The sequence below is a fragment of the Chiloscyllium plagiosum genome, chromosome 35 (assembly GCF_004010195.1).
Source record: "Chiloscyllium plagiosum isolate BGI_BamShark_2017 chromosome 35, ASM401019v2, whole genome shotgun sequence".
In the NCBI taxonomy this organism is placed as follows: Eukaryota; Metazoa; Chordata; class Chondrichthyes; order Orectolobiformes; family Hemiscylliidae; genus Chiloscyllium; species Chiloscyllium plagiosum.
The window spans coordinates 30660427-30671639 of NC_057744.1; the positions used below are offsets into that span (position 1 = coordinate 30660427).

At 37.3% G+C, this 11213-nt stretch overlaps 1 protein-coding gene across 2 annotated transcripts in view; it reads right to left on the reverse strand.

Annotated features, from left to right (window-relative positions):
- ccdc15 (coiled-coil domain containing 15) overlaps nt 1-11213 on the reverse strand; it is a 32014-nt gene that overhangs the window by 16686 nt on the left and 4115 nt on the right. For both annotated transcript variants that reach the window (XM_043676862.1, XM_043676861.1), the window contains exons 2-5: nt 6235-6384; nt 4759-4956; nt 2512-2628; nt 717-872 (exon numbers count right to left, since the gene is read on the reverse strand). In XM_043676862.1, coding sequence (XP_043532797.1) covers nt 717-872; nt 2512-2628; nt 4759-4956; nt 6235-6384 — 621 coding nt within the window. The remainder of the gene's footprint in view (nt 1-716; nt 873-2511; nt 2629-4758; nt 4957-6234; nt 6385-11213) is intronic.

An 11213-nucleotide genomic window follows, 5' to 3' on the forward strand; every position in this document is an offset into this window, starting at 1 on the left:
GAAAAGATTTAAAAAGGACCTAAGGAGCAACTTCTTCACACAGTGGGTTGAGTGTATATGGAATGAGCTGCCAGAGGAAGTGGTGGAGGCTGGTACAATTGCAGCGTGTAAAAGGCATCTGGCTCGGTATACGAATAGGAAGGGTTTAGAGGGATATGGGCCAAGTGCTGGCAAATGGGACTAGATTAGATTAGTATATCTATTTGGCATGGGTGAGTTGGACTGAAGGATCTGTTTCTGTGCTGTACATCTCTAATTTGATTATTGCTAAATCTCAAGTACTACAACATGAACCAGCACAATGGTTCAGTGATTAACAGTGCTGCCTCACAGCACCAGGGACCCAGATTCGATTCAAGTCTCAGGTGACTGTCAGTGAGTTTGCATGTTCTCCCCATGTCTGTGTGGGTTTCCTCTGGGTGCTCCGGTTTCCTCCCACAGTTCAAAGATGGCCCTGCTCAAATTGCTCATCGTGTCCAGGCTAGGTGGAACAGCCATGGGAAATGAGAATAGGGTATGGGGGTTGGTTTGGTTGGGATGCTGTTTGGAGGGTCGGTGTGGATTCAATGGCCTGAATGTCCTGCTTCCACACTGTGAGATTCTATAATCTTCAACCACTACTGAACGAGAAATAAAAATACAAAATGCTGGAAATAACAACCAAGTTGCTTGCCAAACCACAGTTGAGAACAGTAATCTAGAAATGCAACTCTAACCTTGGGATGCTGCAGCTCTGACTGGAAAGTAACATGTTTTCGATCCATCAATTTCTGAGACTGTACCTGCAATTCAGCAGGCAGGTCTTGTTGACCTTCTGAACACATGAAATCTCCTGTAGCATCTAGTTGTCTCTCTTTTCGGGATACTAAGTTCTGGGAAAGGAGAAAATGCCATGAATGTTGACTAGTGGCCATTCTATTCTTGTTTTAAACTTTGACAAGATTGTTAACATTGAAACAAGAGACTTAACATTTCAAGTAGTTAAATTTTCACTGACAGATAGGCAGATGACATGTACACCACTTTCAAACAAAGATCATTGGAGCCAGGATCATTGGAGCCAGATAAAACTCTGGCAAAGCCATGAATGTTGACTAGTGGCCATTCTATTCTTGTTTTAAACTTTGACAAGATTGTTAACATTGAAACAAGAGACTTAACATTTCAAGGAGTTAAATTTTCACTGACAGATAGGCAGATGACATGTACACCACTTTCAAACAAAGATTATTGGAGCCAGGATCATTGGAGCCAGATAAAACTCTGGCAAAGATAATAGGCATTGCTGCATGGTCACCATGGCAGTCTTTGATGGACCACAGAGTGCTTGATCAGAAAGCACAAGCCTTATAGGAAGATCACCATGGTTCCACTGGCAGGCTCCACAGAGAGAGAGATTCATACCTGGTAAAACACCAGCATTGGCAGGAAACAGCTCCTGGTTGGCCATTTAAGGTCATTCATTAGGCTTCTGGGCGTGAGGGCACACCACCTCTCTCTACTTTGCTTCCCAATTTTTCAGCACCACCACCTCCTTCCCCTAACATCTATCCTACTCCTTCAGACATTAATGCAACCTTCCAGATTATAATGTGACCCACGGCCAGAATATTCAACAAAATGTTCCTGAATGCATTCTAAATTTGATCAAGTACCGGGTTTCCTCAAAATTTATACAAAATTACAGTGTATGTAATCAGACATTACAGAAATACAAACATAGCTTTAATGTACAATTAAAGCTGTAATTTAAAATGTAAACACCTGACATTCAATTTCACAAAATAATAATAGGGGTGAACGAATGTCTGAGCAAATATTGATTATAAACACTCCAACACAGTAATAAGGCATTAATTCTATTCAAACCGCTTCCCTAATTCTCATGAACACACTTTTGGGGTAAATAAAAAAAAACTTTCAGAAGTCTACATCATAGTAAAACTTACAAGAGGAAGTAAATGCACGTCTTATGCAATCAGTTGGTGTCTACATATTTAGTTTCTCTAGACAAAAAAATGGATGCTTGAGATTGAAATATTAATATAAGAATGCATTCCTTCAATTGTAAGGTCCAGTTGTTTTCAACTAAACATGATATAACTGGAAGTCTATTTCTCTGCTTTGGCAGTGTTAAGTGAAATAAGATTAGAAAAGAATGGTACCTTATGAACATGGTTCATAATAAATAAATTTGCAATTTGTCACAAAATTAGCAGTTTGAGATTGGAGAAAAAAAACAAATCAAGTATAGGTCAAGTGCTGGCAAATGGGACTAGATTAATTTAGGATATCTGGTCAGCAAGGACATGCTGTACATCTCTATGACTCTAAGTCTTTGTCTATTTTGTTTCTAAAGAGATGCATTAAAAACTCCAAATTGGGAGATACTGTGGTTTCCTTCAGTATCAGGTTTCCAAATTATTTCAAAAGCAAACATTTCTACACATTCCAAGACAGTAGATTTATTCATACACATTCTTTTACATTATGTCTTTCAACATAACTCACATCTCTTATTGGTGACACCCTCCAAATTCCTCCTGGAAGTGTTGAGCACAAGTCCTCTTCTGATACAGTTTGACATGATGCAAGCCTACGCCGAGCCTGTTTTGTCACTTTACTAAGCTAAAACAAATCAGACTCATTAGTATTAGTTTAAAATGGATAGCTTTTGTATTGAAATATACACAAATAAAGATAACTCAGAAGCAATACTTCAGTTTTATATGATACCCTACCTTAACTAGAAATAGTACTTTAGTAATGCACTAAATGCCTGCAGTTTATAAAAACTATCTTTAACTTAAATTAGAAACAAAAAAATCTCAGATTGATAAGAAAATGCAACTAGACAATTGAGTTTATTATAGTTTTGCACTTTCAATCTCTGCAAATCCATTAAGGGCTCTACTGAAAAGCATACAGTCAAAAATTGAGATAAAAATCTAAATAGTCCCTCTTGCACAATTCATCATCATGGATAGTCTGGCAAATACCTGGGAGCGAGAGAGTAAACTGTACATTTTCTTACTTGGTGACTGGAACTAAGCACTTTTGAAGAGGATTAAAATATGAAAAAATCTTCAGGCTCGACAGAAACAGAAACAGAGGGAGAAAGAGAAAGGGGTTGGGGAGGGGGGGGGGGGGGGAAGAGAAAGAAAAGGGACAGAGAAAGAGTGAGAAAGAGGAAGCGAGAGAGGGTGGAAGAGAAAGGTGACAGAGAGAGAAAGGGAGCAGCGAGAGAGACAGAGAAAGGGGAGGGAGGGGGAAATAAGCAATCTAAAATACTGCACACCAAAATAATGAAGAGATTTTTATTTCTGTATAGTAATACAAGGCTGTAACTGGTATTTATTACAATGTAGGTCAAATATTCCTGTATTTTCTGAGTTAAATATAACAGTTTGATTGTGTTGAAAATCATGACATTTTGTGATGTAGACTATTGCTTAAAATAAACTGTTTGAAATTCATAGCAATTCAAAGAGTGAAATGGAACAAATTATAGTACAAACATGCCTTGAAGAGATCAAAAAGATTACCTTCAAACATAAATAACTTGAAAATACAATTACTTAACTACAGTAGTTGTGACATTCCCTTAAGAAAAGCAGATTATAAGCTTTCAAATTAATGTTATCAACCATCATTTAGATTACTTAAACTTGTTACAATAAATGAATCCTCGAACTGCCCAACTAATGAAACAACCGGTCTTGGCTACCGTATCAATTTGGAATTGTGGCAATGAGAAACTGTTAGTTACCTACTCCTGCCATATTTTGGAAACAGGTACAGGTAAAGTCACCATACTCTTACCAGACCATAGGGCTGCTGATTGTGAGGGGATCACCACACCTCAGTGACAGAGAGAGAGGTAGAGAGTAACCTCAGCTGGTGCAGGAACTGAACTGATACTGTTGGCATCACACTCTGTATCACAAACCAGTCATTTAGGCAACTGAGCTAAACTGACCCCCGCCTCTTTTTTTTGTAAAGAAACAGAATGAATGATTAATATTCAAGTCCAAAAGTGGCTTGTTGGCAGGGGGGGGGGGGGGGAAGATGCTCAGGGTCCTGTAAGCAGAGGCGATTAAGGAATATACAAGTCAGGTTTTCACTTATACTTTAGAATATTTTTGAAACTGGACTGGGTAAATCAAATCTTACCACAAAACCTTTCAAAGGAAACTGCCAGGGAACTTTGTCAATGTTAAACTTTATCAGGTTATATCTCAATGGCTTGTTTAATATTATATCATTGTAGACATGTATTATAAGATCATTACTATTTTACGTTGTCACTTCTCAATAAATCTTTAATATAGGAATAAAACAACCTCCAGACTTGGTCTAACAGACCAGATCTTCCATAAATTAGTCATACTCTGATATTATTGCATAGATAGATTAATCAATATGAATTTTGAGTAATATGAAAAATCTATGGAGCATTTGCATTGGCTAGTTCCCAGCTAGCATGATTGAACACAAAAGGCAAATATTGTGCAAGACTTGGAACCCAATGTTTTTGCATTTTACACTCATAAAAATAACAGACTTTTAGTGATGGGTAGTGGAAAGATGAATATTTGTAATTCTAGTTTCAATGAGAGTGCAATATGATGTGGTAAGGTTTCATTTCTGCAATTGGCCCTTCTATCATGAAAAAAAGTCTTATTTTGCTCTGCTCAAAAGACAAAATACCTTTGAGAAAAATGAGCTGCAGTTCAATTATCTCTAGGATATGCTCACCTTCTGAGCTTGATCACTGAAAACATCACTGCCTTCTTGCTTATCAATGCCCAGATTCCGAACACACACCCATCTAGAGCTTGGACTAAAAATGGCAAATTCTGAATTATTACCACGAAATATGCATGTGTTTTTATTTGGAGTGAGATCTTCAACTGAAGCAGAAGATTGCTTTATCACACGATCATCCCTTTCAACCTATATAAAAAAAAGATAGTTTAAGAGATATATGTAATACATACAACTATATATTTTATGCCTCCAAAGTCCACAGTGGAACAACTTACAACCTTACATTTGCTACATTCTTTCTCTTTTAATCAAAGCAACAACCCCCTACCTTTAGAGAACAGAATAATAGTTTGAATGCAAAACATGGAGCACTGAGGCTATGTTAATATATACCACATACACTAATTAATGGAACATTGCAAAAAATGCATTATTTGACCTGAATATCTCAATGTGATGAGATATAACATGGTTTATGTGTTTTCCCCAACTTGTTGAAATAGTGTTGCGTTACAATACTTAAAGCAGAAGTAGCATGACAAATTATGCTCAGATACTGAATTTATGAAATAGACCCATTTCTTCCCTCCTCATTGTTCCAGTAATTTGTCAACATGAAAAACTCAACAATTGCAATCAGCTGTTAAAAAGAACCTAGACTACCAAAAGGAAAAACTGCAGAGAACAGAGATCTGAAATAAGACTGAAAAATACTGCAAACCCTCTGTAGTTCAGGCAGCACTTGTGGAGAAAGAAAGTGAGTTAAGATATCAGGTCAGTAAATTCTGACAAAAGACTACCAACAGGAAACAGCATCTCTGTGCTTCTTTCTCCACAGTTGGTGCTGGATTTGAGTATTCCCAGCAACTTTTGGTTTATGTAACGGTGAATTAGCAGTCTGGTGCATAACATATTTTATCCGAAGTAAAGAACCAAAAGAACTATTGATGCTGGAAATCAAAAGCAGAAAGGAAATTGCTGGAAGATCTCAGCAGGTCATGTAGCATCTGTAAAGAGAAATCAAACATTAACTATTTTCTCTCGACAGATGCTGCCAGATCTGCTGAGAATTTCCAACAATTTCTGTTTTTGTTCAAAATTTGTCCTTCCACTTTTAGAGGAATTTAGCAAAGTTGTCAACAGTGCCCAGGAGCTGTCTTTTAAAAAATGTGAGCCACATTAATCCACTTTGTATCAAGAGAGACTATTATAAGATCTTTTGGAAAAGTTGTGCAAAATAATGGCTACATTCAAAATGTATCTCCAATGATTAATAATAGAAATTCAGAAATTGAAAAAGAATAAAAAAACTGACTTTTGAGATTGTGTCAAATTTAGGCAGATGTGTTCAATTCACTAGATGGTAAAAAGCACGAAAAGGAATATATTTGTATTTTTAATTATATAGAGATATTAAGAAAAAGAATATGTATCTATTTAATAACTTCTTTGACATTTCCTTACTGCTTCATAAGATCGCTGTTGTTGCTGTTTTTTGCGTAATCGAGTATACTTGTTCACTCGATGCTTCACCTCTTCTTGAAAACGCTTCAAATTCTCCAGCTTTTCTCTATGGATTTCTTTTAGTTGCTCATCCACTTCAAGAGCTGAAATCTTAGCATAAAGCAACCACGTGAAAAGGAACACTCGATTAATTCTTGTAAAGATCATATTCACAACTATTATCACAACCATAAAATCAAGCTCTTTCAATGGCTCGTTGTAAAATTCTAAATACTACTGATTAAAAGAAAATGAGAGATTAAATAGTACCAGAGCAAGTGATATAAAAATGCCTTCCTTAGCATAGAATCATATAGCATGGAAACTGAATCCTCGTTCAACTAGTCCATGCTGACTATGTTCTCAAACTAAACTAGCCCCACCTACCTGTATTTGGCCCATATTCCTCCAAACCTTTCCTATTCATATACTTATACAAATGTCTTTTAAACATTTGTTGTAAATATACCTGCATCCACCACTTTTTCTGGCAGTTCATTCCAACCACTAACCACTGTGTAAAAAAAAAAGTTGCCCCTCATGTCCTTTTTAAATCTTTCTCCTCTCACCTTAAAAATATGCCCCGTAATTTGGAACTACCACCAACATAGGGAAAAGGCCTTTGCTATTCATCTTATCTATGCCCCTCATTATTTTATAAACCTCTAAAGGTCATCCCTCAATCTCCTATGCTCCAATAAAACAAACTCCCACCTATCCAGCCTTTCCTCAAACTCTGCTGCCCAGCAACAACCTGGTAAATCTCTTCTGAATCTTCTTCAGTTTAATAACATCCATCTTATAACAGGACAACCAGGATGGGACACAGTACTCCAGAAGAGGCCTCACCACTGTCCTGGACAATCTCAACATGATATCCCAACTCCTATACTCAAAGGTCCGAGCAATGAAGACAAGTGTGCTAAATGCCTTTTTAACCACCCTACTTGTGATGCAAATTTCAAAGAAGTATGCACCTGAAGCTCTAGGTCGCTGTTCGACAATGCTACTCAGGGCCCTACCATTAATTGTACAATTTCTGCACTTGTTTTACCAAAATGCAATAGCTCACATTTATCCACATTGAACTTATTCTGCCACACCTCGGCCCATTGACCCCAATTGATCAAGATCTCCTTGTAATCTTAGATAACCTCCTTCACTGTACAGCCACTTTTGGAGTCATCTGCAAACTTATTAACCATGTTCCTATGTGCTCATTCAACTCAGCTGATGAGGAAGATGTGATAAATTGAGACAGCACTTTTTATGCTAAATCTAATTTACCAAAGCTCTTTGAAGGGAAGCTTCTTTCTAAAACTGCAAGAACAAAATCAACGATTTCAGTGCTTCATTTCACAAACCAACTGCAAACACAAATTTGTGGCTACAAAAGTAAATGGGAACTACAGGATGACTGGAATTCAAAAACACGTTTAAGTATCCAGTTAGGACTGCATATATGGAAAAAAAAAATCCCTTCTGGCTCTTGTAAAAGCCCAGCCTTGTATATCAGTGGATTTTTGAGCAAGGATCTTCAAGACTATGCTGAAGACAGATTTCTTCACAAAAAAGGATAAAATTGAATTATCTATTCAGAGTCAGAGTTAATAAACAGAAAGTGCATTAAGTAGTTGGTAGTCCATTACAGCAAATAGGAACAGCACGGAAAGTGAGGAACTGAAGTGGATAACCATTCAGTTCTCCAAGGCAATTACTGCCTCAACTCCATACACAAAAGAAACTCCAGAATGATATATATTACAGATTTGGGTTTTTATTTTTAGGCTGATTACTTTTCCACTCAGTGCTTCCTCCTTTAAAGGAAACAGACAAAACATTTTTTCTCAGATATAGATTTAATTTAAATGCAAATTGACAATTTATCAAAATAAGAATTCAAATATGGAAAATGTTAATTTGAATGTTCAGCATTACAGATATTCCACAGAACATTCCTACAAATAAATTACTGCTGAAGTCAGGTAGAAATATGCTATTGCTCTCTTACACTTTTCACTATAGGGTGCAGTAGGATCACAAAACTTCCTGTGGCAGGAATGCTTGTGGCTGCACAGAGCCAGTGAGCTAATGTGAAACTACCTTCAGATATATTTCTGACTTGTTCCCTGTTCTGAAATATCAGCTAATTTTTTTTGCAGAAATGCTAGAGTCAGGCTCAAACTGGCTTAGTTGAGAAGGAACGTCATCCAAGGTCCAATTCCTCATCGTTACCGGTGCCTCTCAAGAAACACAGGTATGTGATCAGCAAGAGGAAAGAAAAACTAACTTCATAACGTGCCAATTGAACAGCCTCTGCAGTTTTATGCATGAAGGGTTAAGATGGATGGTTTTTAGATTAAATTTGATGCTGCTAAGCACTTCTGTAATTATACCTAACACAGCGCTATAATGGAGGTCATCCCTCAGAGTGTGGTTTGAGTATGATCATGATCAATCATGGAAGATGTGACACTTCTGGATTGCACATAGTCTGTTGTGGCTGCTATGCATTAAAACAATAGTAAACATAGAACATGTTTTCAAGAATGCAGTCATCACCCATTCTGCACAAATGACCTGACTAAGAGTTGTCACTGACTCAAGAGGGATCCCTGCATGTTAATGTACCTTTTGTATTCGGTACTCAGTCCTGTTGCCCTTAATAATTGCGATTAATACAATCCTGGTGCTGATCTCAGTATCAAGGGACTGATTGTTGATCTAAGATATACGAAGCTGTCAAGGACCACTGGAATCAATGTTAACAAGAGGTGGAAATAAGTCATGGCCCATAACTTTTGGCCTCCCTGATGTTGCCTGTCATCCAAAACTCTCAGGCAGGAGAACTCGTCATTAAACTGCTGCAAATAAACTTTAGTAAGGGATACCAGGGCAACAACATCAGCAAACACCTCACAGGTCATGATTACAGAGTTTGGTCTTTACAAGCAATCTCGGCATGTTGAATAGCCTGTCAGCTCTCTTATCATTTCAGTCACAAGTGTACAACGGCCAATTGGAGAAGAATACGCCAAAGAAAGTTTGCTTGAGCAAGAACATGACTAAAGCAAAGGTTGAAAGCATACACTACTTAAAATTGATACTGTTCTTTAATGAAATCAAAGCCCACTTTGGTAAATGTGCACGTGAGAGAATGCAGATTTCATCAAGAGTCAAGGCCAATTAGGAACCATAAAATAAAATAAAGAACTTTGGATGCTGAATATATCAATCAAGAAGGGAAGTTGCTGGAAAAATTTAGAATATGTACCACCTTTTTCTAGTTCTGAAGGAGGTCTCCCGAAATGTTAACTCTGCTTTCTCTCCATGGATGTTACCAGACTTGTCGAGTTTCTCCAGCAAGTTCTGCAATGATTACTACAGTTTCTGGTACATTTTCTTTGATAGGACATTTAACTTTTAACTTTGAATTGTAATTTGAGCAGCATAACCAACATGTCCTAAACACCATTGGCAGCTCAAAAAAAAACACCGTTTAATCAAATGTAACTTTGAGGGCCACAACTTACTCTGCTGTACTGCATCCAAGCAGTTTCAACAAAGATTGGAAAAATTTGGGACGGCTGGAGAAGGAAGAGATTACAAAAAGAATAGCAAAGTCGCCACAGAGAGCACCATTTGGTTGTGGTTTAATGGGAGGGTCACCATAACACAGACGAGGGGAGAACAAGAGGAAGAATCCTTCATGGTAACCTCAACTGGTGCAGGATTTGAACAAACACTGTTGGTGTCAGAAACCAGCTGACCAGTCAACTGCAATAACCAATTTCCACAAATAGATTACCAGTCAGCAACTATATTGGAAAATATGTCCATCTATGACATCAATATTCACGATTTAGCTAGTCTGTCTTGGACACATCATTTATTTGCGTGAAATAGAAAGTGGGCACTTAAGGCAGATGGTTTACCTATGTGACAATGAAAAGGGGATGTCATGGCCCTTTAAAATTTTGCACACTATAGATTTTGAACTGCATAGTCAATCCAACGAACAAATATTACACCCAAAGGATGTGAACTTTAAATTAATGAAAAGCTTTTTTTCTATCCTATTTTATTGCAGCCATAGAAGCTAATTTCAATTCTATGTTTGGTATATGAAGATACCTTGGCTTTAACAGGTGGATTTTGTCCTTTTTTTAAAATGAAAAAAGGTTGAGACAGAGGTGTCAAGTAGTCTGCTCAATGCCAATAAAGTAGACCGCTTGTGAGGCTTTGGTTTTTTTTAAAGTTGAAACAATAGAAGCAACCTGAATGGGTAGGGCCAGCTCCCACATCACCAGGACTATTAGTTTTAACTGTCTGCGATTGTTGAAGCTGGATCTGGAAGCTGTTACTCATCTCTGTTACAGCTAAAAGCTGGGGTTCTCATCCTGCTGCTAGAACTGCATTAGACAATCTATTTTACTGAATTTATATCAAAGGTGTGTTTATGTAATGTTATTATATTGGAAAAGTTAATTAATAGTAGTTAATATAATTATTTTGTTAAGCATTTCTATAGAGTTAGTTAAGTAAATTATTTTCTTCTATTTTTACTTTGCCTGTATTTTTACACTATAGTGAAAATAAAGTATGTTTTGCTTAAAGTTGACTAGTTTGACCAATGGAATTACATCTCGAATGTGCACCTTAATCTTAAACTGAAATTAAGAAATAATTAGGATCCAGACTATCTTCTGAATATGGAGTCAGAGTCATAGAGAGGTACAGCATGGAAACAGACCCTTCGGTCCAAACCGTCCATGCCGACCAATCTAGTCCCAGCTGCCAGTGCCCGGCCCATATCCCTCCAAACCCTTCTATTCATATACCCATCCAAATGCCTCTTAAATGTTGCAATTGTACCAGCCTCCACCACATCCTCTGGCAGCTCATTCCATACACGTACCACCCCCTGCGTGAAAAAGTTG